Source organism: Solea senegalensis, linkage group LG10 (genome assembly GCF_019176455.1).
Source record: "Solea senegalensis isolate Sse05_10M linkage group LG10, IFAPA_SoseM_1, whole genome shotgun sequence".
NCBI lineage: Eukaryota > Metazoa > Chordata > Actinopteri > Pleuronectiformes > Soleidae > Solea > Solea senegalensis.
The window spans coordinates 19,188,312-19,212,065 of NC_058030.1; the positions used below are offsets into that span (position 1 = coordinate 19,188,312).

At 39.5% G+C, this 23,754-nt stretch overlaps 1 protein-coding gene and 1 long non-coding RNA gene across 4 annotated transcripts in view; both read left to right on the forward strand.

Moving 5' to 3' along the window:
• The window catches only part of LOC122776485 (BTG3 associated nuclear protein), a 37,274-nt gene extending 29,209 nt beyond the window's left edge, over positions 1-8,065 (forward strand). For all 3 annotated transcript variants that reach the window (XM_044037056.1, XM_044037055.1, XM_044037057.1), the window contains one exon: positions 7,115-8,065. In XM_044037056.1, coding sequence (XP_043892991.1) covers positions 7,115-7,231 — 117 coding nt within the window. In that variant the 3' untranslated portion in view covers positions 7,232-8,065. The remainder of the gene's footprint in view (positions 1-7,114) is intronic.
• A 4,074-nt stretch (positions 8,066-12,139) lies between these two features.
• The window catches only part of LOC122776302, a 50,701-nt gene continuing 39,086 nt past the window's right edge, over positions 12,140-23,754 (forward strand). Inside the window, exon 1 of the long non-coding RNA XR_006361199.1 lies at positions 12,140-12,318. This is a non-coding gene — a long non-coding RNA (uncharacterized LOC122776302). The remainder of the gene's footprint in view (positions 12,319-23,754) is intronic.

The following is a 23,754-nucleotide window of genomic DNA, read 5'->3' on the forward strand; positions in this document are numbered from 1 at the left end:
AACAGTGGTTCATTGTATTTGTGTCAAACCCGTTAAAAACGGATTTTGAATCTAAAACATGCCACGCAATTGAGATCATACTGAAAAATGCATGGTCTTTTTAAGAAATGGCCAGCAATTTAAATTAAACTGAATAATTCAGCTCAATCCACTTAAGTAATTACCCATAATCCATGTTTTCTGTGGTGACTTCATTGTTAGGCATTCATACATACCTTTTTATCCTCCCGTCCTCGTTTTTCTCTTGTCTTTTAAGAATGCAGAAGCTGACTAGGAGCCAACCAGTCTGGTTGTTGGTGTTGACACCTGCTTTCTTTTGTACTATAATAGTTTGATTAGCTTGCGTTGGAATAAATCTTGAAATATTGAATTCATAATTACTATAATGTCAAGAAACAATGTAATTTCAGCAATTTAGGCAAACTACTTACGGTAACAATGAGCCTGCGTCTTCCCCTGTTGTCATAATTATTTCTTGAATAAAAAGCACTTAGCTTTCAGTCATTATGACAGGTGTTTGGACAAACAGTAATTTAACCTAGTTGAGTGAAGTGGATGGAGTGTTAAAAGGAGAAGAGTAGTCATTAGTAGATATGCCTAAAATCTCTTGATGAATGAGCGTGTTGAGCCCGAGCCACATGTGGAAACAGGATGGTGCATATGGCACAACAGCCTTTGATGTGGTCACTTTAACTCCGCGAGGAAAATAAAAGAACAGCACTTTTTCTTTGGTCTCCCTGCTTTTGTTTTCCTCAAATATGTTGAATAACATTTTCTCTTTATGGCTTCTTTCCCTCAAATCACATGTTAAAAAACGGGAACCCACTAGACCTGATGTGAGGCAAGTCTTTTGTTGTGTTGTTATGATGTAAACAGAGAGAACTTCAAATGGTGTATGACTGTAAAATGCCAGTCTTATGGAGATATGATCTTCCTCATCCAGACTTTGTTCATGTGATTGGTTATACTCGCCTCCCTGTAAGACATGCGGAGAACAAATGTGCTGACCAGACACACGTAAGGTGTAAGAGGAAGAGTTTGTCTTCTCTTGTTGTCCATTTGTTGTCTTTAGTTGGCTAGGTAATTGGATCCTGGCCCTGCTGAGCATGGAGGTTGCTAAAGCAAACTCTTTTAATTTTGCCTTTTGGGTGTAGGTCATACACAAACTGATAAAATCTTGAAACCTTATTTATTTGTGCATTCATGTACATGCACAATTATTGCCACTCTAGGTCACTGTATTCTTCGCTCTATGCTCCATGTTACTCGGAGCACACATGCAATCAAACTGTTTGTTTACTCAACTGATTTAAGTTGATTTTCATGCCTAAAATGAGCTCGCTTTTCCACACAGATCTTGACAAAAATCAACAAAGTTGACAGAGGTCGGATCAGTCATCAGCTTTTGGGTTCAGTAAGAGTGTTTGGATGAAGTCTGGGACAGGATGAAACTGTCTGTTCACAATGTGGTGTCTGTTCATCAAACAGTATATAAAGAGGTAGTCCAGGCTTTTTCAAGTGTGGTTGACACCTGATGAGCACATGTCTCTCTGAGCATGCCACTGTTTTCATGAACCAGCCTGGGAACCCCGGTCCCTTGCTGTCAGTGATGTCAGAAAAAGAGATTTCAGGCACATAACACATCATGCCTGCTTAATTCTATCTTGATATCTATCTTGAGAATGTGTTCACTGCTTTTTCCCCACCTTAAGACAGCCCCATCAAACAGGAAAGTGAAGTTTGTAAAGCTGCTTTCTCCCTGCACATAAGTCCAGAGAGAAAATCAGCTGTTTTTACATTACGGCATACCAGAAGTGTTGATTCATTGCTGCCTCCATCAGTAAGTTCAAGCATGTCCTCTTGTGAGTTCTGTGTTTGAAATCCTCTTTGGGTTTACCAAACATATCAAACGTCGCAGCAGTAGCAAATCCTGTGTCCTTGCGGACCAAAAACACAGATTATCTCTATGGACTTTCAATCAAGACAGCGAGCGGTTTACACACTTCACTTTTCAGCCAGAAGAGGCAGTTAAATTATGAGATAAAGCTGCAAACATATTTTGAAGATATTGCAGACATAAGCAATAGTAAGTTTTAGTAGGAGAGCCTTTTATTAAGTGGCTAAAATCAAACTTTCCTCCCTTTTTCCTCGCTGGCAGCCATGTTATCTGTGAGAGCGAGCATCCACATCCAAGGCTGGCTCATGGAAATGGCAGCATGCTTGGCAAAAGTCAGTGTTGATAATACATCACCTCATATAACCACACTTCAAAAAAACTGAGTTATTTCTTTAAACTGGCAAAAACAGGTTCTCGGATCTCAGACCCAGCGTAACATAAGGTGTTCGTGTGCCAAGAAAGTAGGCTGGTGTATGTATACACTCTCAAGATAACCATTATTATTCATTCATTTATTCATCGTCTACCGCTTGATCCTCCACATGAGCGTCGCGGGGCTGCTGGTGCCAATCCCTGCTGACATAGGAAAGGTGGGGTACTCCCTGGACAGGCCGCAAGTAGACATTTAATTTCATGTTTTAAAGGCCTTAAAGCTGAAGGAGAAGGCAGACGATGAGACTTTATGATACTGTATGAAAGAAATTGACGAAGTGAGCAGTTTGGAGCAGAAGAGCTTGTGAAACTCTCAAAAAATCAGACAAATACCTAATAACAAAAAGTGTCAATATCAGTGAAGAGTTTCAGAGATGGAGAGATGGCCCCGGGTCAAGGAGCAGGAGTGCATCTTCTGGTGACCATCTGGTGGGAGGGGCTCAGGACAGAGATTCGCAATCACAACGCTTGTACTTCATGACCTCGGGATGAGTGTCACCAATCAACTATTTTTCTAATGACGCTCCCTATTTTTACTTGAACCGATAAAGTCACCGTCTGCTTGACTTCATCCAAACTACAAAGGATTGCACGGCGCAATGCTGCGTGTATTAAGTCTATTAAAAGACGAGCGCAGAAAGCACTGACCAGGGTCAACTGGCCAATGTTGGAACAAACTTGGATTTTCTGTCACAGTTAGTTTTTGATGTTCCAGAGTCTAAACATTACTGTATATTCAATGTTCAGATGAAGGTCAGTGCTGTCGCCACCCATACCCCTTCTTCTCTCTCTCTCTCTCTCTCTCTCTCTCTCTCCACCTTCCAAAAGTGTTGAATCAAGAGAACTGCTCTCATCTGTTTCCAGACACATGGAAGCGTTCACTGAACACTGAAGTTCTTGAAAAATTACTTAAAGCTTTTGTATTTATTTATTTGTTCATCACCCCCATTTAAGTTTCCATTACACAAAGGAGACGATGTTGAGAGCAATGCAATGCACTGCAATATTTTTGCAAGCTGGTAAAAGTATGTGACTTTAGACTCCGCTCGGGGCTAATGTGTGTACTGCGGGTTGCCAGCAGCCATGTTTAAGCACACTCATCTGGAAAATGCCTGAATGTTATGACAGTTGAACATGTTCGGTGAGTGTGTTGGCCTGTTGTTCCATTGTGTGCGATGCAGCTGTGCTCCAGGCCAGGCTGTTGTCAAGTGACAGCATGCTGGACTGCAGCGAGGATTAAATGCTGCAGGTGTGTTTAAAGGAACTTTTGGCGTCCACATTGAGGAAGGAGTGAGTCACTCTTCATGGTCATCATCCAGGACTGAGTCATGAACCTCTCGTCTTTTCGGGAGGTTTTTATGCGCACAATATCTCGCTCTGTCTGACATGGGCTACAGAGACAGTCAAAGAGCATTAACATACAAATAACTCACCTCTCGTCATCCGACTATCACTCTACTGCTCTACTCATTCCTTTCACCACCTTCATCATTCTCCCTCTGATAGATCTCCTCTCTGATCTCTCCTGTCATTCCTCTGATCCTCTTGTCTTTGGTCCATTCATTGGGCCTCATTCACAAACAGGCACAAGCACATGGCTTAGCAAAAGCCTGTGCTTAAACCTTGTGTATGAATGTTTGAGGGAAACCTGGGATTAATCAATATGTTCTAGTGCAGGGCAAAAAGGAAAAAATCATACCCCAGTCTTGGTATTAATACCTCCCATTCCCGCTGGTGTTTGTCCTTTTTTTTTAAATAAAAGATTAAAAAAAATCTGCAATTTCATCAGTGTGCAGGTGCTTTTACACACACATCTGTCAGCCGGTGCTTGACTTTCAGTGCAAGCAGCAAACCGTAACGTGTGTAAAAACATTTTGTTTAGTGTAAAAAAAATAACTCAACCTGAGGACTCCACTTGGAGCTGTCAGAGCGCCGCTGCTCATCGTTTGCACCCACTTCGCTCTCCACTCACCCGAATAGACTCTCCTCTCCTCTCCAAACTCCAGCACGGCCTTATCCCATGGTAGAAACGCTATTGCCTAATCCTTAACTGCATTTAACAATACACCAGTGTAATTTAAGAACTCAGGATACGGCCCAAACATGTTCTTACCCAAGTTTGTTCATACTCTTAGACCCCATAAACACACACATGTTAAAGGTGATATATGCAAAATATGTACAGGTTACTGCAATCCCACTTTAAAACATTGAGTGTGGTTTAGTCAGGTTGCCAGATTTGTGTTCATGCACATACACGTCTACATTCTGTGCACAAGGTGGAGGTTGAAGGTGAAAGTGTGAGTTGGGCCTTTAGAGCAGCATCGTCACATGATGAGAGCAGAACATTATATATGTTAAATATCCACGTCCAGTGACAGAGAGAAATAGGGGGGAGAGGGAGAGAGTGTTTGCTGACCTTGCTGATTTTTTAGAAGGGTACAGAGGCTTTTTAGGTTCGCTGTCATTTTTTGTATTTGTATTTATTTGTATTTCATTTTATTTTATTTGTCATTCAGTATTTTCTAGCGACCACTTGCTCTCTGCCTGCTCTGCTGAAAAGTGCTACGAGCTGCGTTAGTGGGTGGGTTGCAGTCGGTGATGCGACTATGTTTATGTTCAGACCCAACATAAACATTGTTTGCAGTCTATTTTGTGAATATAGTGGCTGCAACATCAGTGAAGCCAGAAATTCCGCAAGCTGGTAATTTTATATTAGTCACTTTATCACCTGTAAAGGCCCAGCTGTCCTAGTAAACTCAATTTCTTACATTTCTTAATAATTTACTTACTAATGCACTGACCAAATTTAACAACCAACCATGAAATTGATACCAAATCTTCATCTATACATCATCCAGGCTCCCAAATTATATTTTTTTATACCATTTTAATTAGGTTAATTAATTATGAAATAAATGACCTGCAGGTTCTTGGTGGATGTGATTATTTTCTCCTTCATTCCTTGAACAAATCCCAGTTAATAATGAATGTCCCATAATCACTGTCAGCCTCTCATCCTGGGTTTTATTATTTTCTTTCTGGCCTGAGATTCTTTTTTTTTTTGGCACAAACTTTGATTTTTCAAATCTTTTTTTTTTTTCACTTTTGCTACCGTCCTAACCTCATGTGACAGAATAATCACAGAGAACATGGTATGCAAAAGTATTAACTTCCACCTCTTACATTCTTGAGTTTTTTTACATTTTGGGACCATCTCATAAAACTCAACTTGTTTCAATGTCTCTGTTTAGCATGATAGACCAAACAGATGTCCTTAAACACTGACTAGACTAGACTACAGAACTAGAAACTGGTATGTATGAGTAGACAATAGATACATGCCTGTCACTTTACAAGGATTCTGATTCACAAACAAACAAAGGGGTTGCAAAGGGGCAGAAATTGTTTTAGTTTACATCCACTATTCCAAACTGAAAACTTTCATTTTAAATGTATGAGAATTAAATACACTTGGATTGAACAGTTGCTAGTTAAACTTTACCACCATAGATCAAATATCCACCTTAATATATCATCATAAAGAGGGCATGGCCTAAATAGCCCTGCAGTAAGAAGTGGTGAGCTGTGTGCCTGTGATTGAGGAGTAGCATTGATATACAAGTGCATTGGCATCAAATCTGATTGTTTTAGCCAAAGATTAGGCTACAATATGTTATTTACCAACTATATTTAAATCCCTAACTTTGAAAATTCCCAGTTTATTCCAGTGAATTCCCACGGACAGTTTCCAATTTAGAAAATTCACCTGGAATTTTGGAACCCACAATGACACAAACCTGGGGTCATATATATTCACAGAGATCAGCCATTGTCTGTGTGTCATAAATGTGCTCATCCACCCATGTCCACATACACTTACACTCTGACTGCACATGCTCCCAGTAACACACAAAACCAGGTGGTGGCGCTCTCCTGTTTTATTGATGTAAGTAACCACAACACTTGCTTGATGTTATTCGAGGGAATCCACCACTGGCCCCACCTGTGTAGACTACAAGGACATTTAAGTTGGCAGAAATCTCCACTACTGTTATGAAATGTAATGCTCAAAACACTGACGCTGACCCTCATTTTAGTCTGAGTGGAACGTGGACATTTATGCGCACGTGTTAGTGCACCTCTGTACGGACATGGGATGTTTTTTATCTTATTGGCGTTTCATCCACATGGATATGGCCAGACCTCAAACAGTATTTTTTGATAAATGTCCAACACTGGGAAAATCTCAAATGCTGCCGTTACTACATAAAAACTACGACTACTACACAAAAACAACTTTAGGAAAACAATGATGTCATCAGTCCCACCTCTGTCTTGTGCTGGCCTTCACTGTCTGTATCTTTGTCATTGTTATCAACATCCTTTCTCTTGTGTGTGGAGATTGTTTGGCAGGGTTGCCAACTGCTTTCAATAAAAAGTAACTAAATCAGCCTTATTTTCTTCTTCTTTTCTTTCCCTTGGCTTAGTGTAGTATTACAGTGCCACGTACAGGCCCGGCATATGTACTACACAACGTGTTGAGTCATTTTGGGGGATTCCGTGTGGATGGAGATATTTACTGAAACTATGTTGTGTTTACGGCAAAGAAAAAGATTGTTCTGTGTGGATAGGGCCTTAGTCTCTACCTATTCACAGTTATCACATTTCATCTGGCCAGGGCTTTTTGAACATATATATTGTCGATTATTGGTCACACAAAATGCTTTGTTTCATGTGTTTACGTGTGAGATCTCATTGTCCTCTTTTTTTCATGTGTCCCAGGCTGCTGAGCTGGCTCCAGCCCTGCAGGCAGACATGGAGGTGAAAGAGGCCATCCAGGGCGCCATCCAGGGCGAGAACGGTGAGGTGGTCCAGATTGTCACCTCTGTGGCCACCTGAGAGGCCACAGCTCAGCCCAGAACTCCCCCCTCCAGCACGGCCTGATGAGGCTCAACGCCAACATCGGAGGTCAACAACTTTCAACAGTCTGAGAAGTCACGTCAGAACTTTTTTTGTTTCTCAAGCAAACACTGAAGGTCATTGCTAAATTGTATGGAAGAAGCATTTTTTGCAGTTTTGTTTTTTGGTTTTCATCTGCAATTGCTCAGCTCATTGCCAACCAGATGTTGCAACATGGAGATATTCACAAAGAAAAAACTTGAAAAGACTACAATGCTCCAAAATCCACTTTGTTCTTTTTGGTGCTTTCACCACCAGAATGGACTTGGAACACAACAGTACACACCATGGGATTATGGTCTATCCAGGGAGGAGACCATCAACCCCGTTACTTAATCAGCACACAATTGTTTACGTCAACCATAGAAAATAGTGGAGTTAAGTTATTTGGACTTAAGCTACTTGGCTAACACTGAAAGCCCCTGTGAGAGTTTGTAAAACCTCAGAATCTCTCGTCAAACAACCGGTGCTGTACTTCTTTTCTCATCAGTTCTGTGGCCGCAGGTGTCTGCAGTGGAACACAATATTAAGACGAGGACAGCTACTATTGTTTGTGATTAATCAGGCTCCCTGTCACTCTCCATAAATGAGCATACACTCTGTCTCCTGGCTGTGAACCTCTCTCCTCCTTTAACTTTGGTTCAGCTTGTTTTCATGTTACTTCAACCACACAGCTTTGTTCCATTTACCTAATTGTATTATGCTATAATTTTGGGGGGAGCTTTCATTTCAGAGGTAGAAGACCATGACACAGAGACCCCACACACACACACACACACATTTTGTCTCTGTGAAAGATACATTCAAGTGAATAAAATATGTTTATGTGGTTGCCATAAAAGTGTGTTTTTCTTTCTGTATTTCTCTTCATGTCCATCAGCCATGCTCATCAAAAGTGGCTTCAAAGATTTCTTAGACATGATTTTGCTTTCATCTGCTACAAATAGACAGTTGAGGAAAGCAAGGAACAATTGTTTGGTTTTGAGGTCGTGTTTCATGTTGAGCAAAGTAAATATGTATCATGTCAAGTTGAACAACCATAAGATTAGGCTACTGTGCTGACGGCAATCTTGACGAGCGAGACAACAAAAATAAGCTCTGGTCTTGGGATTTGTTGCCATAAAACGATAATTAATATATCGGCTGCATTTTAACAGTTTCTGAGCTGTAATTAGCTTTTCTTCTGAAATCCTCATTGTGTCAACTGTGTGGTTAAAAAAAACCCCAGAGCGTTTAGTTCTGTTGCGCTGGAGTGATGATCCTCCAGTGATGAATATGTCTGCAGTTATGAAGCAAAGAGATAAGCGAGACCCTCGGTGTTGGTTTGGGGAAATTTCCCATGCTCACTGTGATGTAATAGTGTATTTTGGAGTTCTGGACAGAACCAGGCAACACAATGAACTTGATAAAACAACATCCATGGACTTGGCTGCTTCTTCATGTTTCCTTTCAGCCTGATATTGCTGTCTGTGACCCCCACTTAAACCGCCTCTTCATCTTGTCCGTTCCCCCTCTCTGCCTCCCTTCCGTTATTCCTTTACTCTCTCTCAGCTTTTGTTTTCCTCTCTCTGGAAGCTGTGTTAAAGTCCATTTACTCCCCTTTAAAATTTTTATGCTAAGCCAGGCTACAATTTCATGGGGTAGACCAGTGGGTTCATCCCTTTGAAATAATCTTGATGTAGTTCAAATGTTGGCTTGGGCAACTGTCCCCAGCCAGTGACAGCTCTATTAAATCTTGGTCTTGGAAGGAAACAGACCCAGCTCATAACTGTCTTACTTTTCACTTTTACAACCCTGGGCTCCATCCAGGGGCTGGATTGGTTACCATAGCGACGGGCTGCCCCTATAGATAACCTGCTGAAAACAGAAATGAGTGATAGATGGAGAACTCAGATTGTTTGGAAGTACACGGCGTGTTTGAGCAGAGGGAGTAGAGTGATGGACAGAGACCAGGCAGTGAATCTTTGGCTCCTGTGTTCTCCCTCAGTGACGCTCAGCTCTGCTGGCATCTGATTTGACATGCAAATACCAGCCTCTGTTATATACCTGGCTTTGACACCACTGCTCCAAACATTTCCTAAGATTGGAGGAGTCATCTCAGGGTGTTTAAAAGATGAATTAATACATACTAGTTGGAGATAAATCATCCAAACAGTCGTTCTCCATGAACATAAATCAGCATTTCTCGATCATTGGAGAAGAAAACTCCCGACAACCAGTGGACGCATGCACAAACACCACACGTTACACTTTACAGCCTAAAATACACTTTTTTTCCCCCCACACACACACTCGCTGAATATGAAAGTTTTGTGAACGCAAGTTACATCTTTGTACACATTAAATTATGGGAATTCTGTATGTGTTGCTGTTCAGTAGTCTGCAATTTGATGTATGATGCAGCTTGACATCTTGGTCACAGTGTATGTATTATTACATATTATAGAATGTATTAGTAGACTGTACCAAAAGATCACCGATGGAAGAATATATATAAATCTGTCTAAAGAGCACAAGCCTTTTTCAGTAAAGATGGAAATTTTCATTGCACGATAAAATAGATGACACCGTTCCAAGAGGATTGACTGTCTTCATGTAGAAATCAGTTGGTAAAGACAGAGCTGTGATTTGTGTGATGTTCCTCTTGCACCTGTTTTTATTTGTGATTTGGAAATACACTTCAGAGTAAGAACACAGTTTCCATATGTATGAAGAAATCAGGCTTTTATAGAGCTGTACATGTGTGCTTTCATCCCCGGTTACATTTTCAACAAACTGTCTGGCCTTTTTTTCCCGACAAATTGTCAGTCATCATCATCTTCAGACCTTCTAACTAAAGTTAAGCACAAACAATCCCTTCACCAATGCTGGGTTAGATCAACCTATTAGATATAGTATGCAATAATAAGCATATTTATTGAATCCTTCAAAAGTTGAACCCAGAGGATTGTTTTTTGTCTGGACGTCAGTATTGAAGAACATAAACTAAGAAAGAAAAAGGCTTCACTTGCCTTTCACCTTCTACAGTCAAGTATTCTGTTTCAAACAAAGCTGCAGAAGTAGGAACAAAAGTATTGGGACGCCTGACCACTGCACCAACAGGGACTGTAATGACGCATTCAAATGCAGGACTTTAATATGAAGTTGGTCCCTTTTGCAGCTATAACAGCTTCCACACGTCAAGCTTTTGAGGTGTTTCTGTGTGAATTTGTGCCCGTTCATTCTGTGGAGCATTTATGAGGTCAGGCACAGATGTTGGACGAGACGACCTGGCTCACAACCTCTGTTCCAGTTCATCCCAAAGGTGCTCCAGTTGAGGTCAGGGCTCTGTGCGGGCCAGTCAAGTTCTTTCACAGCAAAACTCAAAGTCAAACCAGGTCTTTCTCGTCCTTGCTTTGTGCACTTTTCTCAAACTGTTGCCACAAATGTCCTACATTGGAGATAGTGATTGAAACACCTGAATTCAATACTTAACAGGTGTGACCATACACGAGTCCACCGACATTGATGTTGTACCTTCTCCAAATACAGGAATGAAACTATCTCCTATTTGTTCTATGATTGTGAAATATCAAATGGGAGACAGACTCCAGACTGACTTGGGATCTTACTTTTTCGTATCTGCAAAATGAATCCAAAATGTTTTTTGTTGGAAGAAAATTGAACATCCTAATGCTTCCCTTTCTGCTACTCTACAGTAAACAAAAACAGCCCACACTTATAGAAGCCTTTTCCTGCCAATTGGAAAAAGGAGAATGCATACCAAAGTCATAATTATGAGAAACGAAATCATAAATAGGAGATTATGAAAAAGCATCTCATAAGTATGACTTATTATCCCATAAATGTGAAAGTGTCTCGTAATTATGAGATGTTAAGTCGTGATAATGAGAAAGTACCTCATAAAATAAATGAATCAAAATTTGACTTTTTGTCAGAGTTTAATTTTAAATGAACGGAAACATAATAATGTGAATCAAACTGCAATTCTCTTCTAATTTCTACTCTAAGTATTTAGTATGTAGTATGTGTGTATATACTGCGAGAAAATTATGAAATAAAAAAGAATAAAGCAAAAACAATTATCAAAACAAAATGTGCACAGGGAATGAAAGGACTCTTTCTCTATGAGCGAACTGAAAACACTGAAGACAAACTCTGGAAATGAAACGTGTAAATTCTATTTCCCAGCTGGAACTGCTATTAAGTAATACTGATGGATTATCAAACTATAATTTTAATTTTAATCTGTAAACAGGTCATTTTTCCAATCTTACTTTTTTTCACTTGACTGGCCCCCAGGTTTGAGGCCCCTGTATTAGAGAAATCTAGATATGTTTGTAGATATGTAGCTATATTTAGACATCTACGTAAAAAGTTCTTTGGTTTTATTTTGCGGTTGATGATTGCACATTTACTGCACATTTGCACATCTGTTCAAAGATTTAACAACAAAAGCCATTAAACGGGTTCACTTGTTTACAACAGGTGCATTGTCTGCTGTTGTAGTTTGTTATTTTTCAATTCCTGTCCACTATCACCACACGTAGAGCTTCACTTTGAAAATGAAAGTGCACATTAATAACCTTTTGTGATTTTACAGCCATCTAATGCAAGGGGTCAGCCATTATTACTTTGATTACATACACCTGTCATTTCCTGTTTTGACCTGTCAAAATAAATGGATGCTCAGCAAAAGGAACAAAAAAAAAAAGTAGCTATGACGCGGTGCATGATGGGTGCTATCCCACCTGGAAACAATAAAGTGGGATACATGAAGGTACGTCAATGTATAGTCTCTGTGAGGTGTACAGATGGATGGACACTAGTGAGGTGTGAGTGGATGGAGGGAGGTTCTCCTTTAGTGCAGCTGTGTGTGTGTGTGTGTGTGTGTGTGTTTAAGAGAGAGGAGGGGGACACACTCCACCAGACAAACTTCAGATGCTTCCTGGTCAACGAGTGTCCTAAAAAACAAACTGGCGTCAGGTCGGACACTTGACTCCATGCGTCTTCTTTCAGCGTCCGAGGTAAGTCGAAGCTCGACTGGTTGCCATTTGCTATTGTTAGTTTAAAAAGTGCGTCACGTCGCTGTCGCGCAGAAGAACTTTGACAAGTGATGACGTCCGTTTGACGCTCACTTGATACTGTGGTGCGTTTGTGTCACTTGTTTACTGCCCGAATTTCGACGTGAACTGTCGGTTTTTGCGACGGACACGTGTGTCACAGCTGACACCATGACGGCGGTCTGAACGTCAAGTATGATGCAGGAGCATCACCAAGCACCTGTAATCAATTACAAATGTACATATGGAATAGTTAAAGATGTAAAGACATGATTTAAGTTATTGTATTGCATTTAAAAGTGCGTTTAGTGCATTTATTTATGTAATTATTGACACATAATATCCCTTCATTATCATGTACACTCACTTAATTAGGTACACATGGGTGCTAATTAAGTGGCAGGAGTGACACCTGGTGTGTCGTGTGTGTGTGTGTGTGCTGTGCTGTGTGCATACTGTAGTTTGTTTATAAAAAGGGAGAAAAGACATTTTTCTGATTTGTCAGTTGAAGATAATCAGGAAGAAACAATATATTGAATAACCACTAGGGGGCGGCTCGACTGGTTGCAGAAGGTATGTTGACTAGAAGTCATACTTGCTTCATAACATCAGTAAAGATGGTCTCAATCACTATTTGTAGGTCATTCATAGAGCATGATGTCAGGCGAGTAAATTCTTTGTTTATTTAGATGGAAATAGACAATGAAGCATGGCACATGTGAGTGGACACCGGTGTGATTGACAGCTGACCATTAGGTGCTTGGTTGCTGGTGTTGTCTGTGAATTTCCAGTCGGAAAATCATGTTGACCAAATCCCAATAGTCAAGAATTTCCACTTGGTTGTGTGTTGGTACCCAAGTTACTGTTGCCTGTGGATCATTTTGAATGTGTCTGGTTGTTCTCTGACATCAACATGACATTTTCACCTGGAGAACTGCTGCTCACTGGATGCTTTCTGAAATAATGTCCAACTGACAGCCACGTTACCTTCTTTCCTCAGGTTATCTTGACCATGTCTACTTGCCTAAATGCAAGGGAGTGGTGTCCAAGTCATTGGCTGATTTAGATATTTGTGTTGTTGAGCAGCTGAACTAGGTTTCCATCATCCAAGTTCGATTCCACCCCTCGCTGACGTACTCAATTCCATTGTAAGTCGCTTTGGATAAAAGCGTCTGCTAAATGACATGTAATGTAACATGTAATCCTATGTTTATGTGTATTTTCTTGTGCCCTAAAAAAAATATATATATATATATATATTTATTTATTTAGGGGAATGTGAATAAGTCCAGTGGAAAACATTTCAAATAATTACAGATAACATTTCCAAATCACTTGATTAAAGGCCACTCCAGCCTTGTTCTTCCTCTGTGATGACCCTAGGGATGTAACGATTACCGGTATGACGATAAACCACGGTAAAATTCCCGACGGTTAGTACTACCGTTTCAAATTTTAATTATCATTAAAACTGTGATTGATGACTGCAACTGATTACCGAAAAACTCAACGGCACTCACTCAGAAGCGGGTGCGCATGCGCAGTTTGCACTGTCTGTCCAGCGACAACACGGCTGAAGCCACCTGCGCTCCAGAGATTTCCCCCCCGTAAAAAAAACAAGATCAGAAGTCTGGGCATATTTTGTATTTTTTAAGGATGTTGACAGTAAAATAATTGAAGACAATCAACCCTTGTGCAGAAAATGCAAAAAAAAAAAAAATCTCCGCGAAGGGGGGTAACACTTCCAATTTGATGAGCCATCTCCGTGACCACCACCCACAACTTTTCAGCGAGTAACAAAATGGGATTTCGGAATAGTGGGAAACGTCATGGTTTGTCTGTAAAACGTTCCTGTTTTCTCAATAAAGGAAACCTAACTTAAGTGTTACCTAACGTTACTCCTGTAAAAATACATGTTATTGGGTGATATCAGCGAAAGCGAGTAGTGTGCAGACGACACGTACCGTAGCAGAGCAAAATGTGTTTGTTTCTGTTTTTTTTTAATTTTATTTTTATGCTGTGTACGACTGCTGTTACTTAATTATTATCGGACACAGAGTGAGGACCTGCGTGTGTGTGTGCGCGCGTCAGTCAGATGATAATTAATAATAATAATCATCATATAATATAAAATATATTTTTTAAAATAAAACTTGGTTAAAATATTTCAGTGTGTGTGTTCAGTACTTTTGGAACATTTTGAACACATCTAACAATACCGTGATAATATTGATAACCGTGATAATTTTGGTCACAATAACCGTGATATGAAATTTTCATATCGTTACATCTCTAGGTGACCCAAACTTTAAATGTTGCACCACCTACTCCAGCTCTGGCAACCACTTCTTATGCTGCAAAGTCATTTAAAAATGGAAAGAGTCTAAAGTGCAGTTGGACATTAAATGCAATGAAACGCGTGTCGGTATTGGCAGACAGTTTCAGTGATGGAGAGATTTAGGGCTCCAACAATTATTATTCGACAACTAAATGAATCGTCAACCATTTTGATAATCCGGTGTTTTTCAATAATTAATAAAGGCTTTCTGATTTGTCAGCTTGTTAAATATGAATATTTTCTGGTTTGTTTGCTCCATATAACAAAGAATCATTAGAACTCAATAACTTTGGTTTGTGCATGCAACAAGACTTTTGAGAACATCATCATTTCCAGGTTTGAGAAACACTGATCAACGTTTTCTGACATTTTACAGACCAAACGAGTACAACACTGAAATCTTTTAACCAAGTTTTATTTAAAAAAATATATATTTTATATTATATGATGATAGTTAGACGTGAAACCCCTAACTAAAGATAAAACAACGCAGCCAAAGCACTTAATACCAAACAGGCAAATGTAATGAGTGTTTATGACTTTGGCTCGTGAAAAATTACCTCCATGTCATCCCCCAATTCACTCACACATTAACAACACAACACGCATGCAAACACTGTTTGGTATAAGTGAGAACCAGACGCGTGTATTCAATGAGCTCTGTGGTCTGTTTAAGTGACTATACACTTTTATTAGTAATGAATGCTTTGGCTGCGTTGTTTTATCTTTAGTTAGGGGTTTCCAACCTTTTTTGAATACTTTTATTAGGCAAAAAATTTGACTGTTTCTGATATTTATTGCTGATTTCAGTATTTCTGATAGACCTGTCAGGGAGAGCAGAGGCTACAGAGCCGATAGTATTATCACATACTCTTTATAGTTAGCATAATGCACACAATGCAATCTTTTGTTATATGCCCAAAAGTAAGGTCAGCTGACTAGCTAAAGGTATTGAACGGCCATGTTTCTTCCATTATATTCCAAAATGTTTATTCCAATGTGCAAACATTTTCTGTAGTACGAGGAAGGGAAAGTTGCTATGAAAAAATCCACTCTGGCTGTTTCCATACTCACAAAATACCCCATGTGGGAGTTCGAAGGGTCAGATATATATTCACTTTGTCTGCTTGTGTAATATGTTGCTCGATCTCTGTGGATTTAAAGTGCTTGGTGAACTCTGAAGGCTTTTTTTTTTTTTCTGCCATTGTGGTGGTATAAACAGACTGAGTCACGCAAATCTAGAGCTCTGAAATGTTGGTTAAAAATTGAATGCAGCCCCTGAAGGAAATAAATGTTGTGACATTGTGTAAGCTTATCAAAACCAAGACGCCAAGGCCAACGCATGCTGTAATCGAGCTAAAGGCCATCCAACTAAATATTCGAGCCAGCCATGGATCAGTATGAATTTAGTGGTTTTAATATCGTGATATATTTGGAAACAGGTTATCAGTCCATTTGAGGGTGTGACTTTTTTGAAAGTTTGAGTGGTAGATGCAGATGGTCTGCTGCGAAATCTTGCTTTGGTTCAGCGTGGGTTTTTTGCTATGGTCATATAAATTCCTTGTGATATGTTTTTTTTTGAAAATGATAACAACACACAATGTTAGTCGGCCTGTTTGCTGTGGGTTTTTTGCGTCCCTTTCCATCCCAGCCCATAGCCTGGTCGCGGCCCTGCTGCTCTATAGAATGTCTGTGTAAATATGAATAAGGGTTAGGATAACTTCACTTAGGGAGACGTGTATTTTTCTTCCACTATAGGTCAGAGACGGAAATGACTGCATCTTGCTGTGTGTTTGTCTTCACAGTTTGTAAGTTCTTGCTTGCCAGAATGGCCCTTTGTTTTCAGAGACATTAGGGACTGAGAGAGGTCGCCCATTTTGTACTGATTCCATGGGAGAGCGGCTGCTTATTTGTTAACGCCAGAAATCTCTTGCGTGATGAAAGGAAACTCCAATTTGCTTTTCACGGAGCAGACGTGTAAGTGGTCGGAGAGGCTGTGTTTGATTTACCTCCTCATATCTTTGTTATGGTTATAAATATGATCATGCCAAATGTGGCATGTGGTACAAGGCTTTGTCTGGAGCCATAAATGATTGATATCTCGAAGCATGTTTTCTTCTGCTGTCACCGTACCAGGAGGTCGGCCCAGGAAAACAGGAACTGTTGAACACCAGTGTCTGACACTGCATCCCACCAGTTCTGGTTATGTTAACACATTAACCTATCAAAATTCTTTGCATCACTCTGTGTGCTGGCTAGCACGCATAAATCTACAATGTTTGTGTGTGTGCAGGAGAGACAGACGTGTTTTATTATCTTTCGTGAGTGTTTATGAATTTACATAAAGTGAAACGTGACTCCTATTTGTGTATAAGCCTGGGGCATATGGTTTGTGGTTGTATTTTATTCTACAAGCACAAAGTCTAAAGCTACATTCTCAGTACTTCTGTAATTGTATTATATCAATATTGTGATATAACTTTCTTCACTGTTTCAGCTATGTAATTCTTCTGCGTCCACACTTGCAACACATTACATGGCCATTCAGATACACTGGACATGCATGTGCTGCTGTGAAACTAAAAGTATGCGTTCACCGAGCATATGGTTAACAGCTGATGGTTGTGAATGAGGGTACTGCATCATTGGTGTAAATGGTCTCCATGACTGCCTCTACATGCACCATCCAAATTAAATAAATCTTTAAAATTCTCAGTGTTCAGGGCTTGAAACTTCTGGGGGCGGGGGGGGTGGACAGCAGGCATATCTGCAGCAGAATTTATGGGTTATAATACCAAAATGGAGAGGTGTTTGATGTAGCTTAAGGCTAAGCCATTCTCTGCCTGAGCCTCACCTAATACCAGTGTGCCTGAGAAAGCCTGCCACCAAAGACACCGAAGGACAAGAGTAAAGCCTTTTTCAGTCTTTTGAAAATGAGCTTTTACGTTCACTAAGAACGGAGACAGAAAGGGATCAGCAGGCCTGGGCTTATTGAGTGCATATGACTCATGCTGTCTTCTTTAAATTCTGCAATAATTTGTGGAAAGAACAAGATCATTGGATGGAAGGATGTATTAAGGTTAATACAGCTGTTGGCGACGTCATCTTTTGGCTAACTTCCCGTCTGTTGTGGTTCACCTCTTCCACTGTCCATCGTCACTTTATAAACATGTTTTGTTAGGAAGGAGACAACGAGCAGCTTAACCTTACGACTGCCTCGTTGGAGACTTCTATCTCTGATTGGACAAAGTGTCACGATATAGTTGACGTTTGTCCTACATTTACTTGCAGAGCTTTCAAACAGAGGACCCTGTTTGAGAGAGGAAGACTGTTCAACTAGAGCTTGATTTCCAATTTCTCTTATCTGGCTTTATTAAATTAGTTTTTTACTCTTTGTTTGGACTCGATGGCCCAGTCCCAATGTCCACCCTCGCACACTAACAGACTTTGAGGCGCCGCCACGGCCCGTGAGGATTTAAGGCTGTCCCCCTGTGAAATCTTGTGTGAGGGCCCTCTTACGGCCATTTTGAGCACTTTATGGCCACTTTTTCGTAAGGGACAATTTCTGTAGTATTTTTCTGAGGGAAATACCGATGGTGCGTAGTGTGCTTATGAGGAACAAACACAGCACAACCTGAGAAGAGCAAGGAAAATATAGCCCCAGAAGGAGCAACCAACTCTGTTGGTGACATAACAAGATCACAACATTTTCATATAATCAGGATAATTCTAGGAATTTAAGAATATGCTATTAACTTAATTAATCAACCATTTATTTTATATTATTCTTTGCACAATGATGTCATTTTGCCCAAAAGAGTAAAGTCATTATTTATTTGCAATCCCCCTCATGTAAAAAAACATCAGTTTAAAGTGTCCAAAACTTTGGCAAATTTGGCAAAGGCCCAGTTCAGACCCGGCATGAACGTCTGTCCTCAGTGATCCAATCGCATGTGGACAACTGTTGGTAAGTAAATGTAGGACAAACGTCAACTATACCCTGACACTTTGTCCAATTGAGGCTTTAGGGTTTTCTTTCTTATACTCCATCCTGTTTTACTTTGAAACTTCTTGCCTTGTTCCTCAGCCTTTTGTGTCCTTTTAAAGTTTTCAAATCATTTGTAGTACAAGCTGGAGAGTGGTTTATTCATCCATTCAGGGGAGTTTCCCTTTGTTTATCATAAACATTTGATATTGTATTTGTTAGTGTGTGTTTTTACAAGTCACATGATAGATATCACCTTAGGAGGAAGTGACAAGAAGGATTGTTTATCCCTCTTGTATATTGCTCTTTGATGACCTTGAATCACTTTTGCCTGAGAATTTCCCTGTGGGGATAATACATTTTATTTGATTTCAACTGTTGTTCGTCATCTAATAAACAAGCACTTCTTTAGTCAAATTCCCAACTTTATCAGGCCAATGACCCTGAGATTTATTCAACCAAACATCACCATCCATCTGTAGGGACAATGCTTTCGTGTTTAGTCTACATACAAGTTTCCTCCTTTGTTTATAGCATGTTCAAGTACTTGGCTGGAGCTTGTGAATGTGATCGGATGACATGTGGTCAAAAAGGGTTGGATATCAACTCCATTATCATCTTTGCATGCTCAAAAAAAAAAGCTGTTTGTTTGCAGCTTCAACTAAATGGAGGATAGAGAGCATGACGTCAATGTCTGTGAAAGGAGGATACTTTTCGAGAGTAGAAAGTACGACGAGAAATGGGAGGGAGAACGCGAGTGACAGTTGAAGATAAGCTGGAAGAAGGAAGTCTGGTTCTGTATTTCATTTATTTATTCTACAAATTTTGCTCCAAAACATAGATATAGTGTAGACTTTAACTTTTCACATTAGCAGATGTTCACTTTTAATAGTGTGAGCACTGGCTCTTGTGTTTCTGAGTGATCTTGTTTAAATTTTGAACTTCATCTGTAATTTTAATAATTGCTGGATTATGATATCTGACGTGTGTTGCTACAACAGAAGGAACACATTGCTTAAAAATAGGAGATGCTTTATCACAGAAAAGCACTTAAACACATTTATCCTTAATGTCATGAATTGCATCTGTGTTTTTCTTGCTTTTCAAATGCCAAAATGTCTGTAATATCCCGTGCAGTTCTCTAAAAGGTTACCAACTGTCTGCACAATTTTAAAGTTGGTTTGCCCTGTGACCACAGCAACCACAAATCACACATTTTTGGGAGTAGTTCATTGTTCACTGTAGAGCTGCAACAAACAGTTATTTTCATAATCGATTCATCTGTCGATTATTTTGTCGATCAATCGTTTGGTCCATAATATCAGAAAATCTTAAATCTTTATTGGTGTTTGTCAAACCTGGAAATGATGATGATCTCAAATGCCTTGTTTTGTCCACAAACCAAAATGATTCACTTTTAATAATTTCTTTATGTAGAGCAAAGAAATGAAGAAAATACTTACATTTTAAAAGCTTAAACAATCAGAAATCTTGTTTTAATCATGAAAGAAGCTTCAAACCGATTAATCAAGTTATCAAAATAGTTGTTGATTAATTTAGTAATTGATTAATCGATTAATTGTTTCAGCTCTAGTTCGCTGTATGATGCATCTCTTCACTAGTGGTGAACAAACATTAATTTAAATGCTGCCTAGAGCTACACAATGTTAATATAAGCTAAATATGCTATATTAATTGTCACCTTGCCAATAGTTTTATAACAAGTCATAGTGTATGGTCTCATTGGATGTAACAGACAGCTATACTGAAGCCAAAATACAAAATACTTTTTGTATATAGCTGGCTTATTAACTTGTTGCGGCTGTGGATTGATGAAGATGATGGTTTAAGTATTGAAAGCACTTCCCAGAGCCCCACAGTAGGAATAATATGTTGTCATTTGAAAAAAAAATAAAGAATTCACATCAGACAACATCAGCAGCAGTGATTTCCTTTGATTGGTGGTTGAAGAAGGTCTTGATGGGTTCAGCTGTGGTGACTGTCAGTGCTCATAGTAATTACTATGTTTTTTTTCTTGTATGTCAATAGAAAAAAAAAAATTCCACACCCAAGCGACTTCTCCTGGGGAAAGTACTTGATTTAGGAATAGAATGATTAAAAATCAAAGGCAACAGTCTGTTCAAAATTCACAGTAATTGCCTTTTTATCTTTAGAGAAAGTCTATAAATTATTAATTCAAAAGAAAATCATCTGAATCCCCACTAAACACCGTTTGTCAGTGGCAAGGATCATGATATGGACCACTGGTTGTTCCTTTTTGTTTTTTATGCACACACTCTACCTCCACCAATGTGTTATTTTTTTTATTTTCTATTATATATTTATTTAATGCATTTGTGTATTATATGCAGGCATATTTGTCAACAGTTTGTGACCTACTGGACACCTGAATTTCCTCAGAGGGATAATTAAAGTATCCATCCATCTATAGCGTTGTTTAAAGTTAAGCACACATGTTTTGTGAGGATCCACTTAAAGATCGAGTGTCTTGGATACCTTTTATTATGGACTACCACTTATACTTTAGGGACGGTAAAGGCTAATCATTACTGTGAATTCTAAATAGAATATTGCTCTTATCCTTGAAGAGCATTTAACTGACATCTTTGTGACCCAATCCAGCACTCCTTTTGTATTATTTTTTTCATCAAATCTAATCATCGCTATGTATGCTAAGTAAAGGCAACACAGAGTGCAGAGTTATTGTCCCTGTCCGTCACAAGAATGGGTTTATTGAGTCTGCTGCTTTCTCAGCACCTTCATGGCTTTTCTGCTGCCTTTCATGCCATGTCATTATCTCCATTTTTTCTTAATGACCTCCAGAAAATGTGTGGCAAACATGAGAGAGAAGAAAACTAGAAGCAGAAGCTCCCACATCTCTCACAGTGAAATAAATCACAAACAACACTGCTTTAGCTGGATTTAAAAAAAAAAAAAAAACAGGGAGGAGGATGTTCTAAACCTCCCAGCTCAAGCTGTATTTTGGCTTAACTTTTTAGTTTTCAGGTTCAATCAGCATCCAGATCAGACTAAGTATGGGCAAACTGTGCTGAGGTTGTGATGCAAACGACAAAAGGACAGTAGTGAAGGAGGGATGGGAAAAGAATAGACTTGGGGCTCTGTCGCTTTCCAGCATTTACAATTATTCCTGCAATCAGTTCTGAACAAGAACCTTTTTATTTCGAGGATGTGGGCTGCCGGCTCCACTTAACGTAGTCGTACTCAGGCCTGGAAAATGAGGTGAATGTGGCTGTACCCAGCTGTGTCTTGGCTCAGTGATCGTTTAGTGCAATTAGAGAGTGAGAGACAAGATCAGGAAACACCCAAAGGCTGTGTTGACGCTGCTGAGTCACGTGAAGAAGTGAGTATGGCTGTCAGTGGCCGTTTAGTAGGTCCAGGGAGAAATCAGATGTAAACGTGAAGATTAACAGAACTCCAGTCTGCACGGAGTGAACTCAAAAACACAGAATAAAAGTCACCCAGTGTGGTGTTGCAGCATAAGGCATTGCATCACTGAGATGGTGTTATGTATGAGGTTCAGTTTGGAGAGTTGCTTAATGGCCACAGACTCTATATCGTTGGAGAGATGTCGGTGGATTTTATGTGGCCTATATTATTGAACAATAGAGAGCAGTCTTGTCAAACATGTGTGGAGTAATGTGATAGTGTTAATGTTTAGTCCAATTCCTAAATACTTCATTCATCTCCCAAGGGCCAATTTAAAGGCAAGTAGGTCTGCAAACAAACAACAAACAACAAACATGCAAAGTCACCCACAAACAAACAGCAGACAACCAAAGTCATCCACAAACATACAAACTCATCCACATACAAGTCTCACATTTCTGAAATGCAAAAACACAAGAATAAACAATTCTAAAAACAGATGTCACAGTGAAGCATGTGTACTGAAGGATGGGTAAGTCTTCAGTGTGAGTGCATTCACTAAGTGAATTGACCATTTCGTGAACTGTTGCTGTTCACCAGGCTGATGGCTTCTGGTATGATTCAAACCACGTCTTGTTTGTTTTACATACAGACAGTCTAAAGCACATGGCTGATGGTAACAGCTGAAATGCGTCATGTTTTGAGATCAACATTTTCTGTGTCATTTTCTAACAAAGCTTGAGAGAAAACCCAATTTATTTTATAATAAAAATACTTACTCCAAAATATCCCTCCACACTTTTTTTGGTGGAAGAATTAACTTTGTTTTGCAATGCACAGAGTTAATCAAACAACACGATATGTTATGAATGGTGTTGAGTCATCATGAGACGAGGAGAAGCCTCAAGATTCTTACATTTGATCCTCATGGCATGCAGTATAGAGACATTGAATGAGAGATAAGGAGTGAGAACTACGGAGTGGGTTCAGAAACATTCTTCATGTGGAGAGTGTGACCTGAAGATATATTGACAGAAACATGACACTGGATTCTTGAGAATGTGTGTTTGTGCACACTGTTTTCTCTGTGACTGTTTGAGATATTCTCTTTACATATTAAGTTCACCTGATTACATTTTTGACAATTTGTAGCACTGGCAATATGCTTAAGATTTATAGATTCATAATCAAGTGACTGCTGAGCAAAATCCAGATTATTTGATTATTGTCTTGAAGTGGATTCAGTACAGTAGTCCCGGCCCATAAATATATAATCTCATTTGACACTTCAATTGCACAATCCCAGAGTATGAATCTCTGCTCAAGTGGCAGAGATTGGCTGCATAACTATTTACTATAGTACTAGTCAAATTTTAAACTTTTAGCACTTACATTTGTAGTGAAGCACACTCACTTGACTCCCATTGTCCTTGTAACACAAGTAGTATAAAGAAAACAATGAATTGTAACATTGTCCACCGCGCCACCGCCTTTTGTTGGTGTATGCCAATCTGCATTTTCCAAAATGGAATTCATTCCCGTCTGTGCTAACTAGCTATCCACTGAGCCTCCCATGCTCACTGAGACTTGGATCAGACCCTAGTTCTTAATTCCTGTCAGTCTGCTCGAGGAGGTTGGACTGTCCTTCGTGTCTAACAAATGGAAATTC